At 40.4% G+C, this 23437-nt stretch overlaps 1 protein-coding gene across 2 annotated transcripts in view; it reads left to right on the top strand.

Annotated features, from left to right (window-relative positions):
• GABRP (gamma-aminobutyric acid type A receptor subunit pi) overlaps positions 1-23437 on the top strand; it is a 50775-nt gene that overhangs the window by 5777 nt on the left and 21561 nt on the right. Inside the window, exons 1-4 of one of the 2 annotated variants that reach the window (XM_069102275.1) lie at positions 12366-12581; positions 15205-15302; positions 15811-15929; positions 22302-22369. In XM_069102275.1, coding sequence (XP_068958376.1) covers positions 15247-15302; positions 15811-15929; positions 22302-22369 — 243 coding nt within the window. In that variant the 5' untranslated portion in view covers positions 12366-12581; positions 15205-15246. Of the gene's footprint in view, positions 1-12365; positions 12582-15204; positions 15303-15810; positions 15930-22301; positions 22370-23437 lie in introns of those variants that run through there. The other variant, XM_069102276.1, reaches the window with a different exon arrangement.

The raw sequence follows: 23437 nt of genomic DNA, 5'->3' as shown, positions 1-23437 counted from the left end.
GGTCTGAAGGGACCACAAGCTGTGTCTATAGAGGAGACAAGAACTGACTCCAAATTTTATGTATGCATCAGACTTTATCTGGGTCTTAAAAGTATGAGAAAGATGAAGAAAGAAAAAAAAAGGCACTCCAGGAAGAGAAAATATTATGAGCAAAGACAGAGATGGAAGGTTGGAAGTAATCCCCATAAACTAAAAAAAGGGGGAGAGGGGATTTTCCATTATTTTCCCCTGTACAAATCTGAGTACTTTACAATTAGAGGTAGTTAGTTCATAGTTGGGGTCGGGGGTGGAGGGGGTGGGAGGAGTGGGTGGTTGGAAGCATTAAGGAATGTGCTGACCTAACTTGACACACCAGATCTGAGATGAGAAACAGACCCAGACATGTAAACCTATACCTTATAATTAACTAGCTGAGGTTTTATCAGAACATACTGGTGAATTGACAGGTGTGGGAATATGCTTTCCTAAAGCAAAAGTCAGTCCATAGGGTGTTACAGAGAGTTAACATTCCAAAGAGGTAGATACAAATGGACTCAGTCAGGCATAGCCTAGTTTCCTGTTTCAGGTGGGGCAGGGCTCATATCCTGTAGGCCTTCAATGTAGGGAAGGCAGTTAGCCCTGCCCAAAAGAACTGGGAAAGAGCAGCATCAACAGTGGAGAGAGTGTTAGGTTTGGAGGGTGACCAGGATGGCCAGGGGGCTGAAAATCTCACCAAGAAGATCCAGGGTTAGTTGAAGGAGCTGTGGATGTTTACCCCAAAGGATGAAAGTCATAGGGAGAACAGGATCTGCCTTCAAGTATTTAAAAAGTTTCCATGGGGACAAGGGATTCAATTTGTTTTGCTTGGCCTCACAGGGCAGAGCTTGGGGCAATGGATGGAAGTTGGGGAGAAGTGGATTTGGGGTCAACCTCAGGAGAACTTGCTAACAGAACTGGACCCAAAGTGGAATGGAATTACTCATAAAGTAAAGAGGTCTTTAAGTGAAAGCTTTCTGATCACTTGCTAGGGATATAGTAGAGATGAGTCCTGCAGGTTGAACCAGATGACATCTGGGGTCCCTTTCAACAGATTCTGTGGTTCTATGAGTCAAAAGACCTTGGTTCAAATCCTGACTGATAGTAGTTAGTTGTGGGACCATAGGAAAATCATTTAACCTCTCTGAGCCTGCCCTGGCCTGTTATCTGACCTGGAGATAATAGTATTTGCTGCTTAATTCAAATGAAGGTAGCCAGTTCATAGTAGCAGCAACAGAGGAAAAGGCATGTGTTGGGAGGAGGGAGGAGCATGGTGTTCCTGCTTAGTTCATGAGATTATTACAAGGAAAGAGTACTTTGTAAACCCAAAAGTGCTACATCAATATTATTATTGTTATTATTAATTATTATCATCTAGCAGGCCACCCAAACTACTATTTTCTTGGCAATATCATCATTTGGCAAGAAATACCTTCAGAGGAAGAACCAAAAGCTTGACAGGATGTATAATTATTCCCTTACAAGTCTGGGTCCTTCAAATAGCTACAGAATCATGGACCACAGATTAAACAGTGCTAACTCATTTATTTAACAAACTTTGCTAGGTGCCTTCTATGTGTGATTGATTGGATACCAAGTCAAGCAAAGCATACCATCACAACCACAGAATGGGGGATAGGCTTCTGTCTCTTTTATCAGCCTAAGCATACACAGGAAGTAGAGTCACTTGTATAAACCATTGGAAATACTGTCTGAAATCTTCTATGGTTGATGATAGTATCAACCCCTCTAAGGTCACCTTTTATCTATTTTGTCTTTATCTTATATTTTCTGATTTGTATACGTTGTCTTTCTTATATGTTGTCTCACCCATTAGAATAAAAGCTTCATGAGGACAGGAATTGGTTTTGCTTTTTTTTTTGTATCCTAATCTTTTTACACAGCTCTTGGCACAAAGTAAGTGCTTAACAAAGGCTTTTTGACTCATTGATTCTCAAAGAATCATAAAGTAAAATTAGTCCTCACTGGGAAGCAGGAGGAGTCTGTGCTCCCCACCCAAACCCAAAGGGGTAGAGTTGAAATCCTCATAGGCCATGCCGACTGGGCATGCTCTAAGATGAGACTTTCTTCTCTAGTTCTCTCTAAAAGGGGCAGAATTTAGCCCCAACAGCCCATCTTGACACACTCAACGGCACCATGGTTCCAATCAGCTCATTCTTCTAGGGAAAATTTAAGTCAATCCCAACACCAAATTTTAGAGTTCAAGCTTGGGGGAAATTTAGAAACCTATATTGTGACTCATTAGCCACTAAAAGAATCTTGTAACTTCCTGTGCCAGAACTATAGGTCCTAGTGTATGCAGATAGTCTGTTCAATACAACCCCTCCACAGACCATTCTCCCCCATGTAATCTTAAGTAATTAACTTATCTGATCTCAAGTAATAACCCTCCTGCAGGTGATGGGAACAGACTCATTTATAAAAAGAGCATCAGGTTAACAAACTACCCTCAGCAATTGGAGTGGGGGATAGCAAAATAGGACACACATTTTTTTTTTTTAATCCACATCTAAAAGGATGCAGGAAGGGGAAAGGAAGAGAAAGAAGCAGCAGCTAAGGAGTGGAGGGAACACTCACTACTGCTCAGACCTTTCTTCCCTTGAGTCTGACACTGGCCACTGCAGATTAGTTTTTTCCCTCCCATTAGACAATTTCTGCCCGGTTTATCCCTCTCCAAGGCTGAGGCTCCCACTTCTTTCTTGGTCAGATTGGTTTTTCCACCTTGGGCCCTCTTCCACTCGAGGTCTGAGCGCGGCTACATCTCATGCCCTCAATCCCAAATGTTACGCAATGTTGTCGCTAGTTTATTTTGCTCTAGGAGAAGGAAAACTACAATCCCCAAGATGCCCAGCTGTCATTCAAAGTATTTGATCCAATAAGGTCGGTAGCCCTGCGGTGCTTAAGGGCATCATCAAGAATTACAGCTTTTTTTGGAGGGGCAATTGAGATTAAGTGAATTGCCCAAGGTCACACCGTTAGTAAGTGTTAAGTGTCTGAGGTCAGATTTGAACTCAGGTTCTCCTGACTCTAGGGCCAGTGCTCTGTTCACTGCACCACCTAGCCACCCCAAGGATTACAGCTTTTGAATTGGGAAGGAGTCTTAGAAGCCATTGAGCACAATTCCTTCATCTTACAGATAAGGAAACTGTGGCACAGAACAGTGTGATTTGTCTAAGGATATATAGCTTGTAAGTGCCTGAGACAAAATTTGAACCCAAGACTCCCTGACTTTAAGTCCAATCCCGTATCCATTACACCATGCTATCTTACCCCTGCACACTGACCCACTAGCACACCTTAGACTGAATGAGTTCAATAGTCCTTTTTCTCCCCTGACAGAAAGGCAGTGTAAGAGTATTGAGAGCCACAAGAAAGTATGTTACAAAAGTGAGGAAAGGCATGGAAGAAAGAATCATAGGATGATAGATTTTGAATAAGAAGGGACTTGGACATCATTTAGTCCAATTCTTCATTATATAGATGAGGAAACTGGTTAAAGAGAGGTCAAATGACTTCCCTAAAGTCATAAAGTAAGTGACCAAGGCAAAATGGAGCCCATGTTCTCCAACTCCAGATCCAGAAAGTTTTCCTTCCATTGGAATAAGCTCCTTTCTCTCAAAGGAAGAGATTTCAGACACAAATTTGACTATCTAGGGGAATTTGTTTTAGAACAGTTCAATAAAGGTTTATTAAGCACCCAAAATGTGCCAGTTTCTGTGTTAAATCCTGGGAATTACAAATAAGGAAAGGAAGTAGTCATGCCCTCAGGGAGTTTATAATCTAAGGGGGGGGGGAGACAACCCTCAAAAGGAAGCTGAAAAATTTGTAGGCGATTGAGCAGTGGGGGTGGGACATGTTTGGTGGAGTGGAAGCCCCAGAATAAACACAGTTATTCATTATTAAAGAGGACCGATGACATCACAGGTGATATCTTGACTTGACAAACAGAGCTGCTGATGGAAAATGGAGCTGCCAGGCAAGTTTTGAGCCCTCCATGACAGAAAGATTTGGAAGGAGTTTAGCACTCCACACTAAATAGCACTGATTTAATTAAAATGTGGGATTTCGTGTTGTTAAAATTATGCTATACTGTCTCATGACTTTCCTCCATTTCTCTTACGACATTTAACAGAATCTGCCTAGTTACTAGATATGCAGCTCGATCTAGGCAGCAAGGCCTGTGAATTTCTTCTCTTTGGGTCAATGATTATTGAGGCATTAGGTCACTATGCCAGCCCCTAGACAGTACCATGCTTTTAGATTACCTAGAAAATATCCACCCAGTCAATACCACTAGGAAAACTAGATCTGACACACTGTTACAAACTAAAATAAGTCATTTCAAAGACCTAAATGCTACTACTCTCGTAGCTGAGATTTTTCTGTCCCCTTACCACCAGCTATCCAGATCAAGTCCCTATTCATGGGAACTCTGAAGATATTTCTGTTTTTTTCCAACTGGGAAATGGAGAGGATTCAACTGGTCAAGGCAGGGTTTATTTCAAAGGTTAATGGCAAACAGCATGTTAGCAGATATACAGCCAATAGCTACATTCAGATTACTTTGAAGGATCATGGGCTGTGCAGAGATGGAAGGTAAACAATCTTGTCTAAATGAGTTAGCTGAGACTCAGAGGGGAAGAGTTAACTCCCCATATAACCAAATTAGATGTTTATTTCAAAGTTAGAAAATTTTGAAAGTAATTCAAATTCCAGTCCTCTCATTAAGTTGCTTTTAAAAAGTGAAAAATAAGTATCTAAAAAGCTTAAAAATAAGGACAGGAATTTTGTCACTTACAAGGTCACCCAGCCAGTGAATGATAGAGCCACTTTCTCCAACCTACCAGCCTAGAAGTGCTCTTTCCTCCAGATAATGCTGATTTCTCATGTGGATTCACTGGAGCTTGGAAATTTGCTACAAGGATGATCCCTTTGATACTCAGGGACATGAACATCAGGCAGACGTAACACATTTCCCTTCAGTGACTCCTGGAGAGATGAGTGCAGCAAACTAAACTAATGCTTTTGACCTGATCTCTTCTGACCTTTTTTCATTGTTAGGAACGTGGCAGGAGACTGGGATGAGCACAATTAGGACAGATTTTTCTTAGACAGCTCTTTCTATGAGCTCATGACTTCTTTGTGCAATTCCTGAGCAGCATAATTTCCTAAGATAGCAATGAGTGTTTGTAGTACTTTTTCTTTTGTTTGGAATTCAGCCTGAGTATACCTGAGGAATGGATTTATTTCCATCAGAGTCAGCTTGGCCATCACTTAGGTCAGAAACCACACAGCATAGGATCCTACCTAATGGGAGAAAGAATAACAGCTAACATTTTATAGTTCGTTAGGGTTTGCAAAGCCCTTTGATAGGTGCTATTATTATTACTATTTTACCAATGGGAAAACTGAGGCAGGCAGGGGTTAGGTAACTTGCCCATGGTCAACCCAGCTGGTAAATAAGTGTCTGAGGTTAGGTTGAACTCAGGTTTTCCTGACTGCAGGTCCAGTGCTCTTTTATCTGTGCCACCTAGTCATATAAATCTAGAACTCTAACTGGAGGGGACCTTATCGATGAAAGAGAGATGGCAAGGGCTGGAAATGACCTTATGTATCACAGATTTTTAAAGGTTGGAGGGAATCCTAGAGATAATCTGACCCAGTCATTTTATAGACAAGGAAACTGTCTTTGTGCTATATGCTATACTGTCTCATGTAGAGAGAGGAAGTGATTGGTCCAAGGTTATAGGGCTGTAATTGTGGGGCCAAGCCCCGAACTTGGGTTTCCAAAGAGGCCCATCCAGGTATCTTTCCTTCATACTCCACTTCTTCACATGTCCTGTGGCTGGAACTGAAAGAAATTGAGTTTATTCCTTATGGATGATTTCTAGAGCCTTAAATAAGTCTACGGTTATCCCTTCCACATTGTGACTTTCCCCATCACTGTTTCAATATATTGTGGGTAAGCATAAGAAATTGAATGGGAATTTGGGGGAAGTTTTGCAGAAACTGGGGATGACATACAAAGGCCAACAGATGACAGAGAAAAAGTTTAGAAATTCAGAAATGTATAACATATATGTATAGTGTCATATAATACCAATATATTTTATCTTTTAATACCATAATAATTCAAACTTCTCTGATATGAAGGGAGGGCCAAAATATTTTATTTCCAGATTGCGGGAACACTGCACCACTAACCTAACAAACGCACCTCCCCCATATGAAAGGGCTAACTGTACTTCTAACACAGTATGTTCTTAGAGAGTCAACATTGGTGCCACCCAGAAGAAATAACTGGTTGGAAGAAAGTAACCCAAATAGCAAACCCTAAGGAAGGGCTGGAAACATTCCATGAGGGAGTGGGTGGACCCTCCCTTCTTCTGGCATTAGGGTTTAAAGATTGTTTTGGTTTTAACAGAGCAGTGAAGAATCTAAAATCTAATCCAAGGTATGTATGTGAAGAGCTGATTAACCATTTTCTTGCCCTTAAAAAAAAGTTGATATCTTTTATTTTTCTTTTTTTTACATCACTAGACTTTTTCCCAGTTTCCCTCCTGCCCTCCTCCCAGAGAGCTATCTTGTATAATGGATAACGTTTTAATGTTATTTTTAAAAAAAATTAAAGAAGAAAAAGGAGGAAGAAAAAATTACTCCCCCTAAAATAAGCAAAACTGATCAATACAACAACAAGGTCTGAAAACCTTTCCTTCCCCCCCACACATATATGTACTTTCCCACCAGTCAGGTCCTGTTTCAGAGATCTATAGAGAATCATATTTCACCTCCTCCCCTGGCTACCTATTTCAATAGCTCTCACTTTTATTTCTTTTGTTTCCTTTAGGAGTACACAATACACATTATGATGATATGATTGAGATGAGATGAGAGAGAGAGAGAGTGCAGAGGGAAAGGGGAGAAGCAAGAGTGAGTTGTCTGTAATTTTAGGCGTTAACATTTGCTGCTAATGCTATTATTACCCTGATATCCAGACACATAGCTGCCGTCAAAAAGACCAGTGTGAGCCCCGCACTGTGTTCAGTCATGACAGGAAGCCCTTCCTGTAAGTCCTGGGACACTGGGTTACCATTTCTAATATGTCTTCCCTCAGGCTTGGCCAGGGCTGGAGGTGGGAGTGGGGGTGGGGGGAAAGAGGTCAGTGGCTGCCACTCTGCAGCATCAACTTCAGGGGCCTTTTCTTCAGATTTTCTTTAGGATCAAAGGCACCTTCCTGGAAGAACAGAGCTGTATAGTCTTCATAAACTGTTCCCTTATACAGCCTGCCATTGTGGGTTTGTTGGCACAAGGGGCAAGATGCATCTCCTGCCTCTGGCCTTTGTTTTTCAAGGGCACATTCTGTGTGAGAAGTGCCTGAATGGGTATCATGGATGGAAAGAGCAAAACTGTGGGCCCCACATCTCTGTGTGAGCATAAGAGCTCTCTGTGCCCTTGGTCCCAAGGTCCTAGAGACTATAGGGCAATCTCTCAAGAAACTAGTCTGGAACAGTGTCGATACTGGTGTGTGAACACTAGACAGAGGTCTCTCCCTCTTTGTCTATTGATCCTCAGGATTTGGATGAAATCAGAATAGTGACTTGTACCTGACCAAAGCCAGAATGATGATCACAAAGCTTGTGGCTAGTATATGAGCTTTCACTCTAACATCTAAGCCATTTAGTATGTCAATAAACATCTAGGAAACACTTATTAAGTGCCAAACATTATGCTAAGTGTTGGGGATTCAGTGAAAAGGGGAAAAAAACATATTTCCTGCCCTCTAGGAGCTTGCTTCCCAATGGGGGAGACAATATGTAAATCACTAGGTACCTCAGGTCGTACAATTGTAATCAATCAACTTTTGTTGTTCATTCACTTGGACCCCAACTCTTCCTTGACCCCACTGGGATTTTCTTGGCAAAGATACCAGAGTGGTTTGCCATTTCCTTTTCCAGATCATTACACAGTTGAGCAAACAGGTAAACAGGGGTAAGTGACTTGTCCAGGATTACTCAGTCAGATTTGAGCTCAGAAAGATGGGTCTTCCAGACTCCAGATTCACTGCTCTATCTCCTGAACGACCTAGCTGCCCAACTTATTGATAGTTATTTACCGAGTACCTACTATGTGCAAAGCCCTGTGATGGGTGGTCTGGTTCACAGAGAAGTATAAGATACAACTTGTGCCCTCATGACACCTACAGTCTAGTTGGGGAGACAGAACATATTAGATAAATAATTCAAGTCAAAGGTATTATTGGCACAGGTCCAGCTCCTGAAGGTTGTCTGTAAATCAGCATTTGTGTTTTATTAGACATTGGTATGAAATGCAATCTGACCTCAGGGTGATCCTTGGGGCTTAGAAGGGGCATTGCAGAATCAGAGCTGAAAAGTTCCTACTGTGAGGCTGGACATCTATCTCTGGCAGTGAAGAAAGGGGACTGAAGGGAATGTCTGTCTAAAGGCAGACATTCCAAGGAGATAATCTTTCCCCTTCCCCAATAATATCTCAGGTCTTTCTGGGCAAGAATGAAAATCAGCTTCAGCATTTTCTTCAGATTTTCTGTAGGGTCAAAGGTACCCTTCTGGAAGAACAGAGATGTATAATCCTCATAAACCTTTTGTCTTAGATAAAGACTTCTGGAAACCACAAGGGATAAAGACAACTGTCTCTGGTTCAGAGTCTGAAATTCTCCCCTAAGGCATTTCAGATCTAGCTCTCTTAAAGGTTTCTAGTTCAAAGTAAGGCCTTCTAGGCTGAGGGGGTGAGAAATGAGTCAGTTCTTTTTAGACACCCACTGCCCACCAGCACAAAAATGTTTTTGAGGTTGGCCAGAGTCCAGAGGAGTTCTAAGAAAGTTGGTTGGAGGCCAGCCTCTATTCCTGGCACAGTGGACAGAACACCTTTGGTTTCTTGTAACCAGAGGAGTTTCACTCCACCTTTTTTTTTTGCTCCCCTCAATCTCCACCCCTTTGCTCCCCTTCCCCCCAACCAGAACCCTGAGGCCTGGGAATATAGCACTGTCTGTGGTTCCTGAGTCTGTGCAGGTAAAGCTGAGAGAGAATGTGTGGAAACAGGTCAGGCAACCTGCTGGGTCAAATCCATCTCAATTGTTTTTCCAGCCCTTTGATTCCTTCAATCACTCCCAGCCTCTCTTTCTAGGGTGGAGGGGTAGTGAATGGATAACTTTTTGTACATAGTCCTAGTCTCATGGAATTTCTTGCTCACATATAATGGACTGAGGATAACGTACATAGACAGAGAAAGGAGAACGCATCTACTCTAAGTACATACTTAAGTATTTGAAAGATCGGCATATTCGAACGAGGATGACACTTGTTTTGCTCGGTGCTAGAGAGCAAAAGAAGAAGTAACAGGATGTAGCAAACAAACAAGCAAACCTTGAATGGAGAGGACCTGGGCTTGAATCCTGATGCTGATACTCAGTATGTCTGTAACCTTGAAAAGTCACCTAACTTCAGGTTATTTCTGGATCTGTAAAATCAGGAGATTGAACCAAATGATGTCAAAGACCTCTTCTAGCTCCAAATCCTACAATCTTATGAGTAAATTGCAGAGAGTCCAACTGTAACTGGATAGAAGAATTTTTTTCTGAATAATTAGAACTGTCCAAAAGTGGAATGAGCTGTCTCATCAAGTAATGAGTTACCCATCATTGGAGATATTCAAGTAGAGAATGGATGATCAGATGTGAAATATGCTGTAGAGACAATTCCTGTTCAGGTGTGTTTTGGACAAAATAACCTGTGAGGACCTTTTCATCTCTGAGGTCTTATTCAGCTTAATTGAGCAAGAATTTTCTGAGTGCATACTCTGTGTTAGATGCTAGGGGTGAAAAAACACAAATGGTCCTTGCCCCAAAGAACCTTATACACTTTTAGAGATTCTACACAAAAAGATACAAGAAGCATTTAACTTAGGAGATCACTTGAAAAGGTCCTTGGTGAGATGTAGGTATAGGGAGAACTTCTATCTGGAATTATGCCTAAAGAGTTATTTTTCAAAATATTTATTTATTTTAAATTTTCAACATTCAATTTTATAATACTTTGAGTTTTGAATTTTCTCCTCCTCCTTTCCCTCATCCCTCTTCAAGATGGCATGCAATCTGACATAGGCTATGTATGTACAGTCATATTAAACATGTATTCACATTAGTCATGCTATAAAGAAGAATTAGAACCAAAAGGGAAAACTATCAGAAAGAAAAAGCCCCCCCCAAAAAAGAAAAGGAAAAATAGAATGCTTTGATCTGCATTCAGACTCCATAGTTCTTTCTCTGGATGTGGATAGCATTTTCTATCATGAGCCTTTTGGAATTGTTTTAGATCATTGCATTGCTGAGAAGAACTAAGTCTATCAAAGGTGGTCATCACACAAAGTTGCTGTTATTATGTACAATGTTTTCCTGGTTCTGCTCCCCTCACTCAACATCAGTTCATGCAAGTCTTTCCAGGTTTTTCTGAAATCAGCCTCTTCATCATTTCTTATGGAACAATAGTATTCCATTATATTCATATACCACAACTTGTTCAGACATTCCCCAATTGATGGGTATCCCCTCAATCTCCAGTTCTTGGCCATCACAAAAAGAGCTGCTATAAATATTTTTGCATGTGTGGGTCCTTTTCCCATTTTTATGATCTCTTTGGGATGTAGACCTAGAAGTGGCATTGTTAGATCAAAGGGCACGTACAGTTTTATAGCCCTTTGGGCATAGATGGAATTATGCTCAAAGAGAAATACCCTTTGACCCAGCAATACCACTACTATGTCTATATCCAAAATAATTAGGGAAAATAGGAAAAGAATCTAAAATATTTGTAGCAATTCTCTTTGTGGTGGCAAAGAACTGAAAATTATAGGGATGCCCATCAATTAGGGAATGACTGAATAAGTTGTGGTAGATGATTGTGATGGTATAGTATTTTGCTATAAGAAATTATTAGCTTAATGATCTTAGAAAAATATGAATAGACTTGAACAAAAACAATGAAGGGCAAAATGAGCAGAACCAAGAGAATGCTGTATATGGTGAGAGCAATATTGTTTTAAGAACATCTTTGACGATACAGCTAGGTGGCACAGTGAATAGAGCACTGGCCCTGGAATCAAGAGGACCTGAGTTCAAATTCAGCCTTGGACACTTGACACTAGCCATGTGACCTTGAACAGGTCACTTAATCCCAATTGCCCTGCCTTCCCCCATCCAAAAAAAAAAAACACATTTGAGTGACTGAGTCATTTTTACTTTTATAAATACCCAAATTAACCACAAAGGACATATAAAGGAAGATGCTATCTATATTCAGAAAAAATACTGATAAATAGAAGTATTATAAATACTGTTACATATATATATATATGTGTGTGTGTGTATATGTATATATACACACACACACATACACACATATTTGTGTCTAATAGCAGCCTTCTCTAGGGGAGGAGGAGGGAGTGAAGAAAAAAGGGGAAAAAAAATTTACATGGTAACTTTATTATATATTCAAAAAGAATAGCAGGTTGTACATTTGTAGTTTCATGTGCAATTATATTTTTTATATCATGTAATGAAAATGCTGTTTTATTCCATAAATTAAAAATAAAATAATTTTTTTTAAAAGAGAGATGTCAATGGTTAGATTTGTTTCTGGGTCTTTCTCACCCAGTGTCTGTCCTTTATCCTCCTTCATCCAAGTCTTCTAGGATTCTCTTGGTTTGGGGAACACAAGGCCCTTGATTCAGCAATTAATTTCTGCTTATTTTAGGTTCCCTGTTGACCTGTGAATTGAATTGGTTTAAAGGTTGTCATATGAATCACTGAGTCCAACTCCCTCATTTTAGAGATGAGGAAAGTGAAGTCCAGGGAAATCATGAGATTTGCCCAAGATCACACTGCTAGTTATAGGATTTACAAGAGAAGTTTTAGTTAGTGGCTCAACCAGCACTAGAATCTGGGTTTCCTGACTTTTTTCTAGCATTCTTTTCTACTATCCCATATTTACTGTTCTGGGCTCTAAATCCAGTCTCTTCTGCTTTTTCTCCCTGGAAAGCCTTTGTGCAATTGCCTACGTAGTGAATCAGACCTCTATTCAATGCTTACTGGTATTACTCTGTTTATTGGTATGTAATCTCTTTCTTTGATTGGTTTAAGTGAAAAGTGGCTTAAAATCCAAGCTTGCAAGCCATTCCCCTGGATTCCTATTGGTGTAGCTTAAAATGAGCAGGTGCCTTTGACAAGAAAGAACCTCTCATAACTCCACCTACTCTTCTCCTAAGGGAGGAACCTGCAAAGGCACAAACCTGTGTCTGTCTTCACCCCAGCACAGTACAGTAACTTAGCAGCTCTTCCACACAAGTGTTCATTCCAGTAGGAAACAATTGTGTGATGGAAATCTGAGAGCAAAGAGGAGAGTCTTTGAAAATGGAGAGAGTTCTGGGGGCCCAGGAAGTCCATGAAGTGCCCTTGTGTGCCACCTGAAAGGTCAGTGGGCCTGCCCTGAAAGGAGCTTCCTTGAAATTTTTAGGTAAGTAAGACAACCACCAGTTCTCCTTGTTTAGGGAAATAGGCCCTAGAATGTCAAGAGATCAAGTCCCCCATACTGTTATTTTACAGAAAATGAAACTGAGGCCAAGAGAGGTGAAGTAGCTTGCCTAAGGTCACACAGTGTTTGAATTAGATCACCTAGAGCTCCTGATACCCCATCTTTCTAGCACACTTCCCTGCTTTCTGAGGGTCAGGAGCTTGAGCTCTTCAAATACCTACATCTAACCCAGAACCTAAGAGGATATATGGATGGACCATACCAGAAACGAGCCCCAACTGTAGATTACTTTATCTTCTACCTTTTTTCTCAATGATATAAAGGTAATAAGGCTTTTTTTTTTAACCTCAACCTCATCTAAGCTCAGTTGCTACTTTTTTTATTGAATGGTTTTGTGCTGGTTCCTTTTGGTAGATAACTGGGAACTGGGAAGACTTTTTCCTCCTGTTTCTTCATCAAAGTTGGAGACTTAAAAGATTTTAAAAGACTTAAAAGGATGCTTCAGTGTCTATGTTAGGAAGAGTTGAGGAAATAGGGAGGGAGGGAGGATGGAAACTATCTCCCCTTTTCCCATGGGAGCTATCTCTACTTCTTAGAGAAAAACAAAACAAAACAAAAGCAACCAAACCTAGACAAGAGAGCATTGAGCATCTTAGCTGACCTTACTTCTTGATGATAATTGACACTTACTAGCTGTGTTACCCAGGGCAAGTCACTTAACCTCTTTGAGACTAGTTTCCTTATCTGTAAAAGAGAGTATTGGAAATCATGGACCCTTCCAAGGACAAGTCTATGATCGTATGATTCCTTCATCCTTTTCTAAGTGTTTGGGAGTTGGAGGGGGGAATACTCTTTTACCATGAGGCCACATCTAGATCCCACTCTCCCTTTCATTACTCATTATCTCACTGGGTCAGCCTTCCCACAGATGGATAGAGTTGAGGAAAGTCTTGAAATTGAGAATTAGGGGTGACTTTGTAAATTGGAAGTAGAAGGTTATTTCAGATTTGTAAGAGACAGAAGGAAGGAAAAAGGCATTTATTAAGTATCCAGTTATGTGCCAGGCACTGTGATGAGCTCTTTACAAAGATTTCCTTTGATCTTCACATTAACCCTGAAAACTAGATGCTATTATAATGGCCCATTTTGCAGTTGAGGAAACGGAGACATATAGCAGTTGTGTGGCTTGCCTAGAGTTACACCACTGGTATCTGAGGCTGGGTTTGAACTTCCTGACTCCAGACCCAGCACTCTCTCCACTGTGTCCCCTGTCTGCCTCTGATGGAGGCATGATGGAAAAAATAGTGAAGGTGGGAGTGAAAGGGAACCAGACACCAAGTGATATGAAATGAAAGAGACCAGAAGAGAAATAGATAAGGAGGAAACATGAACTAGGAGATCACCAAGACAGGAAAGCTACTGCAGGAAGTCTAGGATGATGAGAAAGGAAGATCTTGATGAGGACATTTGGGGGGAGAGAGGAGAGTTTGTTAGCTACATAACTAAAAGATGGGCAAAGAAAGATGACTATCTCTGGTGTGTATGATTGATGGGAGTAGAAAGAGCAAAAGTGGAATTCTGGAATTTACTTTGGGAACCAGAATGATAGGGCTCAGAATGACTGGATTTTCATTAGGGCCTTGGAAAGCTTAGCTGCTCCAGAGAGGCCCGATGCCAAGAAAGACTGAAGGCCTGATACTCAGACCTCCCAACCTTACCACAGAGATTCCAGGACACTGGGCTTCTGGAAACCCAGATTTGAGAATCTCTCTTCCACTGTCAGAAACATGATAAGTAATCTCAGAATCATCTATGTGATTTGCTTTCTTTGAACAGTTTCTGACATTCATTTCCAAGCTCATGAAGTCAAGGCCCTCCGGGCCTTATTTACCTGACAGTTCTCATGTGCATGCACACACACACACAGACTCTAGCTGGGTGTCTGTACCAGATGAGAACTGATAGGTCTGAAAAAAGAACAAGGAGAGTGTCCTCAGACGTTTAGTGTGGCACTTGGCCATCCCTACATATGGGACCAGACAGCCACTGAAGCCCCACATAGCTACCCATTGTCTCTACCCAGCAGGAGCAAAGCTTTTGACATGATGTCAGACGGTAGGCATGGAGAAGGTCTGGATCCAATCCAGGCTAAATGCCATAATATGATTTCTCTTCTAGCAAAATCACTGAAGTCTATTGCAAAAGTTGTCCTGGATCACCTGGGACCTCATATCTCACTCAACACAGAAGGGATTTTGCAGGCAGAGATCGATAGGGAAATTATATTGGAGTGATAACGTCTCAGGCTTTACTTACAGTGGATTTATGATGTAATCCTTTGAAAAGAGCATAATTCCTAAGAAACGTCCATTGAACATGGTTCTTGGGGACAGAGGATGCTCTTATAAAAAGTCATAGAATTAGAAGGGACATTATAGCTCCTTCTGTCTGTCCCTTGCCTGAAGCAAAAATCCCTCAGACCAGGTGTGTGATTGATTGCTGTCCTCAAGAACTTTATCCTTCCTTCAAATCACCGGGGAGACTGGAATGTGTATGTCCCCCTCAAATTTTCATTCCCTTTATAATATCCTTTTTTATTTCACAGGTGAGTCACTCTTCTGCCTTACTGTGAGACAAGGCTCCCAACATGTATTACGGCTCTTACCACTGGATCGTTCTGTGTCTCTGTATCTTCACTCCAAGGTAAACTGAGCTACCACAAAACGACCGTAATCAAATATGGTTTATGTCTATGAATTTTAAATGGTGGGCAAGGTACTAGCGCTTGGCAGCTCTCTCTGTTTCATCAAACAAACAAAGCATTCATTGCCACTAAGCACCAGACTTGTTGAGTGCAATATAGTTCATTGGATTTGCTCTCAGGCAAATTTCCCATGAACCAAGTTTCTTTTAATGTCAGAAGTGGATGAGTCTTTTCTGTCTACTAAGAAAACACTCAAGTCTTTTGAATATGAATTGAGTTGCACCGACTGATACCTGAGGTACTTTTATCTATGATATATATTCACAGTGACATAGAATGAGATTGGTTAATTTTCACTAACCTTAAAGAACATTTAGAAGTTTCTCCCTCTCTCTCCCTTCCTTTCTCCCTTTCTCCCTGCCTCCCTCTCTTTCTGTCTCTCTCCCTCCCTCTCTCTTTCTTACACACACACACACACACAGTAATAAAACTTGCTTTGTGTTCCAGAATATGCATCCAGGGGAATCAGTCTAACATTGAGACCAACGTGAATGACAAACTCTCATTGCCTGGCTTTGAGAATCTTACTGCAGGATATAACAAGTTTCTCAGGCCCAATTTTGGTGGTAGGTTACCATATTTTTCAATAATTATCCTTTTCAAAAAGTGACAGGTGTAGTACACATAAGGGAGAAAATGCAGGCTTTCTTTTTAATTTTACTTAAAAAAAATAACAGGTAAGATGAGAAGAATGGAAAAGAGTGAAAATGAGAACACCATCAATTAAATTTTCACATGACCTTGGACATATAAATTTACTTATTTATGCATCTGTGAGATTAGGAAATATTCTATATTCTGTCAGCATACATTGATTTAGAGTTTTCAAAGCATTTTCACATATATTATCATATTTGATTCTTGCAATATTCTTGTAAAGTAGGCAGGACAGGTATTGTCATTTCTGTTTTACAGAAGAGGACATTTAGGATCATGGAAGTTTGATGGCTTTTTCATGGTCGCACAGGCCAAGATTTTTTTTTTAATGTCAGATCTCCTAACTGTACCATTGTTTTGTATACTGCCTTTCTCTAGTAACCTATAATATATCTCAGGGGAGAACGTTCATTATTAACTTCAGCCCTTATTGGTACACACCCACTTAGCACATCCCATCCAGGTAGATGGAATCCCCAAATCCCCCAGATATCATAAATAGTATGACTCTCAAGCTTTCTTTGCAAATAACTAAGTGAACATCTCCTGCCATGTCTGCCTTGGCCAAAATTTCCTAGGAGGAAGCTGCCCTCTGGTGGCACAGTTTAATTTTATTACTGAAGGGGGCTGGAAAAGAACAAAAGAAACCATCAGCTGTTTAGAAACACACTCTAAAACACAGCAAGCCTGGAGCTCCAAGGGTCTTTATTCCCCATGCTCTGAATTTTCAGGGTGCTTCTGGGAGTCCCACTCCCACCTACTGACACTCTGACATATAAAACTTCCTTTCCTAGATATTAAAATTTAATTCCTTTTAAACCTCATTGGAACTGAAGGTTCATTTCCACCAGTTCTATATAAAAATTAATTGACCAGTTTTCTTAGACACTGGCAACTAGGTGGCACAGTGATGAAAAACAGGACCCGGGGTCAGAAAGCTCTAAACTCTGAACTCTTGCCTTAGATACTACTAGCTGTGTGATCCTGGGCAAATCTGTCTCATTTTCCTCATCTGTAAAATGGGAATAATCATAACGGCACTTTCCTCAAAGGGTTTTTTGTGAGGATAAAATGAGTTTACATATGTAACATTTGCAAACTTTAAAGCACTATCTAAATGTTACTATTATTACTTTTATTAGATTACTCAGAATGTTTTACTTGTTTGGCACTTAGTTCAAAGTGTTGTTGCCGAATAAAGATTCTTCTCCTTCTCTCTCACCTTCCCCTAATTTAACACACTGCTGTGGCCATTGGTGATAATCTGACTGCTCGGGGAAGAACCATCAGTTCCTTTACTCCAAGTAAATAGTGTTTATTAGGACTCATTACCCTGGGATCTATATTTGTTCTCTTTCTAAAAACTGCAAAGGCACAAAAGGAGTCAGCTTCCCCTAGACCAGCGCTTCTGAAACTGTGGGTTACAATCCCATAGGGGGTTGCAAAAAATTCAGCAACAGTAAAAGCTTTCTGAAAGCTCAATGACCAAAAATTAATTAAAAATGAATCTTAGATTTTTCTGGCAACGCTTGCCCGTGTCACATTATACAACTTCACTGCAGTCTTGGTTCTGAACACAAAGCGTGTGCACTTTACACTGTACATGCCCTCAGTTGTGAGTGGAAACAGTTTGAACAGCCCTGCCTTAGACTGTCCTCCAGAAACCTGCTTCACAGGTTGAGGGCTCTGCCCTGAGCTGTAGAGATCCTCATTCCTCCTATCTGGTCTGTAGGGTTCCTAAAATTGAGGCTATACTTCAGCAAGTCTTTCCATAACCCTGTATTCAGCATCGCATTTTCTGTCACTCTACATTTTTATTTAAATTTAACAAAACATTTAAGATATACTCCATCTTTTCCAATCCCCATTTTGGCATTTTTAATGGATTAAATGTCAGTAAGTTAACATTGGATCTTAGGTTTTAGGATCCAAGATGAGTTAGGGAGGTAGTGGTTTCCATTGGAAAATATATCAATAAGGAATCAGAATACTTGGGCCCCAAAGGCTCTGCCACTAACTAGGGAGTAGAATTTCAAAGGTATATATTTCTCTTTTTGTTTGTTTGTTTGGGGTTTTTTTTGGAGGGGAAAGGCAGGCAGGGCAATTGTGGTTAAGTAACTTGCCCAAGGTCACATGACTAGTAAATGTTAAGTGTCTGAGGCTGGATTTTAACTCAGCTCCTACTAACTCCAGGGCCGGTGCTCTATTCACTGTGACACCTAGCCGCCCTATATTTCTTTTTTTTTTTTTGTATGGGGTTTAAAAAATTATCTAATGCAAGGGTTCTTACTCTGGGTTCCATGAATAGATTTTGGAGGATACATGAACTCCAGTGTTAAAAAAAAGTGTGTCTTTATTTTCACTATCATTTTCACTCATTACATTTTAGCATTTTCTTTCATTATAAATTTAAAACAAAAACATTGAGAAAGATAAATTAGGCTTCACCTAATGGCAAAGAAGCCATTGATCTAATTCAATTCTCTCATGTTAATCATAGTCATCTAGTCATAGATCTAAAGATTCAAGGGACCTTTAGAAGTCACCTCATCTAACTCCCCCATTTTAGAACTGGGAACCAAAGGCCTCACAAACAAGAGGACTCGTGTAAAGTCATACAAGTAGTAAGTGGCAGAAGTGAGATATGAACCTTATCTCCCCGCTCCAAGGCCATTGATCTTTCCCCTAGACTACGTTAAACCATCTCATTTTATAGATGAAGAAACTGAGATCAAAAGGAGAGAAGGGGTTTTAAAGCCCCCATGCATTAGGATATGAAGGACCTTGAGGAAAATCACTGACAAACACCACTTAGAAGCATATCCAGTGATGACAATCTTGGACACATGGTATGATGATAAAAGCACCAGGCTGGTACACAGAAAAGACTTGGGATTGAACCCAACTTTATCTGTGTGACCATGGACAAGTAACTTATTTTCTTAGAACTACAGCTTCCTCATCTGTGAAATGGGAAAAATAATACCTATTGTATTTGTCAAAAGAGTCATAAGGGTAAAGTGAGATGATGTATGCAAAATGCCTTGCCAATCTTACAATGATATATATGGCATATTATTATTGGTATTATTATTATTACTACTATTGACTTCAACTAACATTATCCTCTAGACCTTAAGGAAGAGGTATCATGAACGGGCAATAGAATAGTGTCCTTATTTTCCTTTCCTAATATATTAATTTATCAATGCCAACAAACAGAAAACTCTCATAATGACACAAATACAAAAATTGAACCCAGTAGAATGAGACCTTCCTTGTCTTTATTTGCTATTATATTTAATTCAGTGCCCCACACATTTTGGCAGGTGGCAGGGGAAGTGTGCAGACCTGTGATTTCTTCTGTATGGTGAGCTACCAGTATGGAAATTCTCTCCTCTGAAAAAAATGAGAGATTACCTGGGAGACTAGGAAGTTAAGTGACCTACCTACAGCCACATAGCTAGTTTAGGTCAGGGGCAAGACCTGAAGTCAATGCTTCTTGAATCAAAGGTCTGCCCTTCCTTCTACTTCAAAAGATTGCCTCTCTCCTTTTAGCATTTAATGGTTGTTTGTAGAATTGAATTGGAGGGTTTACTGAATAGATTTGGCCTATATCAGGTAAAGGTCACCACTTAGGATTTCAGATCCTTGTCGGTCTTTCCCAGAGTGAAGACCGTAAGGATAGAGATTTGTCTTCTCAGTCCGTCCCAACTAGTTGAGTGACAACCTCAAGCAAAACATGTCATCCTCTGGGTCTCAGTTCCTCAGTATGTAAAATGAAGAGGTCTTGGAATGAAAGCTGGAAAGTACTCACTTTATGGATGAAAACACTAGGCCCAGAGAGGTGAATTCACTTGTCCATGGTCACTGAGGTTGAAAGAAAAAAAAAAACTAGAATTACTACCCAGATATTTTGAGACCAAATCTAGTGCTCTTTCCATTGCATTATGCTGATTTCAGTTTTAGCTCTCATCTTCTGTGATCAAGGAATGATGATAATCTTTATTTTACTAGAAAAGTCATGATGCTATAAATTTCTGCTGAATCTCTAAAGCAGTAGTCTTCAGGCTTTTAAAAATCATGTACCTCTCAGTTTAAAAAAATCAAATACCTAATATCTATGTATTTGCTTACTTATAAATTAAATATATTTACTACTATATCAATAGTTACTACTATACCAATAAAGTTATAAAACTTAAACAAAAGACGGAAATTTTAAAAAGATTGAATAGAGATGAAGAATATTTGATCCTAGAGTCAATAAGCAGCCACCGGAATTTATTGAGTAGGAGAGTGACATGTTTAGGATGGCCCTTTAAGAAAAATAACTTCTATACATACATCAGAAATAGACCCTGCCCTCAAGCAGGCTTACAGGCTAACCTGGGAGAGCAGATCTGCAATAGGTGAGAGACCTGAGGCAGAACCCAATTAGGAGTCCTTAACAATAGTTAAGGTTATTTACTGAGGTTATTGAGGTAGAAACTACAAGACTGCAAATGTGTGGAATGATGGAAAATGAGTATTAAAGACAGCACCACAGCTCCTAACTTATATGACTAGAATAATGGCGGTGCCCTCCGCTGAAATAGGAAAGTTCAGAAGAAGGGTATGTTTAAGGAGAAAGATAATGCACTCACAACTCATACATGCCTGTTCATCCTGCATTGATCACCCTTTCCCACCAAAAACCCAAGAGAGGAGTAGGGGCTTACTCACTGGGCACTGCTGCTGAGTGCAGAGCCCTCAGTGAGGGGTTCCTGCTGCAGCCTCAAGGTAATGAGAGGGAAGGAGTGGGGACAACAGGGTGTGTGAATTTGCAGGGAATTTTTCTGTACATTATCTGGGTTGGGGTAGGTTAAAACTAGGGGTATGATGGTAAATGTTTAACAACCAGCTCTTGGGGGGTGGGAAGGGAGAATCGTGTATAACACACTTTTGTGTGTCCTTCAACATTTTCTCCATCACTTTGTTAAGTCTAGACAATTAACAAAACAATAAACCCTTGATTATAACTTCTCTGAGGAGGTTCAAGTTGTGTATAGCCTCAGCAGGCCAGTGGTAGGAAGAGATGGGATGAGCCCATGATTGGCTATAGTGGGGTGAGGGGAATGTGGCCCATTTTCCCGTTCTCCCCTTGGCTGATCACATATACGCACAGGGGTAAAGCCAAGGTCCTTCTGGGTTTATTGGGGGCAGCTAGGCACCAAAGTAGATAGAGCTTGGCAGAAACTTTTACCTATTTTTGTATCTCCAGTGCTTAACACAGTGCCCATGCTTTGTGAGAGCTGGTTGGTGCAGTGGATAAGAATGTCAGGCCTGGAATCAGGTAGACCTGAGTCCAAATCTAGCCTCAGATACTTACTAGCTGTGAGACCTTGGACTAGCCACTTAACCTCTGTTTGCCTCGGTTTCCTCACCTACAAAATGGGGATGATAACCCAGGGTTGTTGTGAGGATCAAATGAAATTTGTGAGAAGGGCTAAGTCTGTCAAATCAGTCCTCACACACTGTGGTCGTTACTGTGTGCAATGTTCTCCTGGTTCTGCTCCCCTCACTCAACTTCAGTTCATTTAAGTCTTTCCAGGTTTCTCTGAAGTCTGCCTGTTCATCATTTCTTACAGCACAATAATATTCCATTACATTTGTATACTACAACTTGTTTAGCCATTCCCCAATCGATGGACATCCCCTCGATTTCCAGTTCTTGGCCACCACAAAGAGAGTAGCTAGAAATATTTTTGTACATGTAGGTCCTTTTCCCATTTGGGATACAGCCTTAGAAGTGGAAGTGCTGGGTCAAAGGGTATGCACATTTGTATAGCCCTTTGGGCATAGTTCCAAATTGCTCTCCAGCATGGTTGGATCAGCTCACAGCTCCACCAACAACTTTCCCACATCCTCTCCAACATTTATCCTTTTCCTGTTTTGCCATGTTAGCCAGTCTGATAGGTGCAATGTGGTAACTTTTTCTGGCAAGAGATTACAAATACCTCATCACAGAAAGCAGGCCTACAAGCGAGGAAGACCTGAGTTTAAGCCCTACCTTGGACTCATCTGTGTGAACCCAGGTTCCCTAAGCACTCAGTGCTCTAGGCAGTTCTCTCGGGCCATCAGATGCAAAACTGACAATGAGCAGTGACAGAGACAGTTTGCTTCTACCAGTGAAATCACAGGTGTAGTTGTTCCTTATCCCTTGGTCTTTAAATAGCAGATGCTAAGTATTGACAAAAAAAAAATTCACACATTGGTCTTCATGTCATTCTTCTTCACAGGGGAGCCTGTTCAAATAGCGTTGACACTCGACATTGCCAGTATTTCTAGCATTTCAGAAAGTAACATGGTGAGTGCCTTTCTTTCTCCTCTATGCCACAACAGATCAACTTTTTTCATGTCTTATAAGGATATCGTCTCCAGTAATAAAAAAAAAAGTTTTAAACACCAAGACCTAAACTCAGTTTGTCAGAGGCTTTGTCAAGGGACCCAAGATAGTCAAAGATACTTTACAAAGCAGATTTTGAAAATAGTAGGGAAAAGAAGGTGATGCTTCAAAGACTCAAAACATAAAAACTTAGTATTTTAAGAGAAAGTTGAGGGGGAGGGGAAAATACATTGGGGAATACTTAATGTCATGTAACCCCTGAGAGTGGGGAAAATTGGGTAAAGATTTACAATTAATATCTTTCAATAGTTCTGTAATTGAGGATAAATAGCTTTAAAAAGCCTAGATGAAATTAGTTCATTTAATGATATGGTAGAAAAAGTGATGGTCTTGGAATCAGGAGAATGGAGGTCAAATATTAATCTCTCTGAGGCTCCTTTTTTTTGTATCTGGAAAATAGTGGTAATTATATTGGCACTACCTACATCACAGGGTTGTAGTGAGGAAAGCACCTTGTAAACCTTAATTTTCCATTTAAATGTGAGTGGGTATCCTGGAGAGGGCCCAGCATGCATTGTGAACTAACTTTCAGCATCTCAAGCATCCAACCTATGGGCAAACTTAGTAACTTGGTGTTTGTATTTATTTATTTATTTTGCCTTTTGGAGGGCAATTGGGGTTAAGTAACTTGCCCAACATGGCTAGTTTTTTTGTGTGTGGGTGTTAAGTGTCTGAGGCCGGAACTGAACTCAGGTTCTCCTGACTCTGGGGCTGGCGCTTTACTCACTGCACCACCTAGCCCCCTTGGTGTTTGTATTTAAAAAGACATTGGAGCTAGACTACAGAAATAAAAGTTTTGTTCAAAGGACAAGTTAAAAGGCTTAATTGAATATTATGAAGAAAAATGTCTTTGCTTACCTCTTTAAGTAACTACCCAAAATAAATAAGGTCAGTTTGTTCTTTTGACACTGGCTGCCACAGCCAGGACTCTTGAACAACTTTATTGATAAATGTCTCTCTTGTTCTTTC

This window comes from Petaurus breviceps, unplaced genomic scaffold, assembly GCF_028583685.1.
Source record: "Petaurus breviceps papuanus isolate PSGF00001 unplaced genomic scaffold, PetGlider_PUasm1.0 551, whole genome shotgun sequence".
NCBI lineage: Eukaryota > Metazoa > Chordata > Mammalia > Diprotodontia > Petauridae > Petaurus > Petaurus breviceps.
The sequence above is the reverse complement of the archived record's forward strand: the minus strand, read 5'-3'. Positions and strand labels throughout refer to the sequence as shown.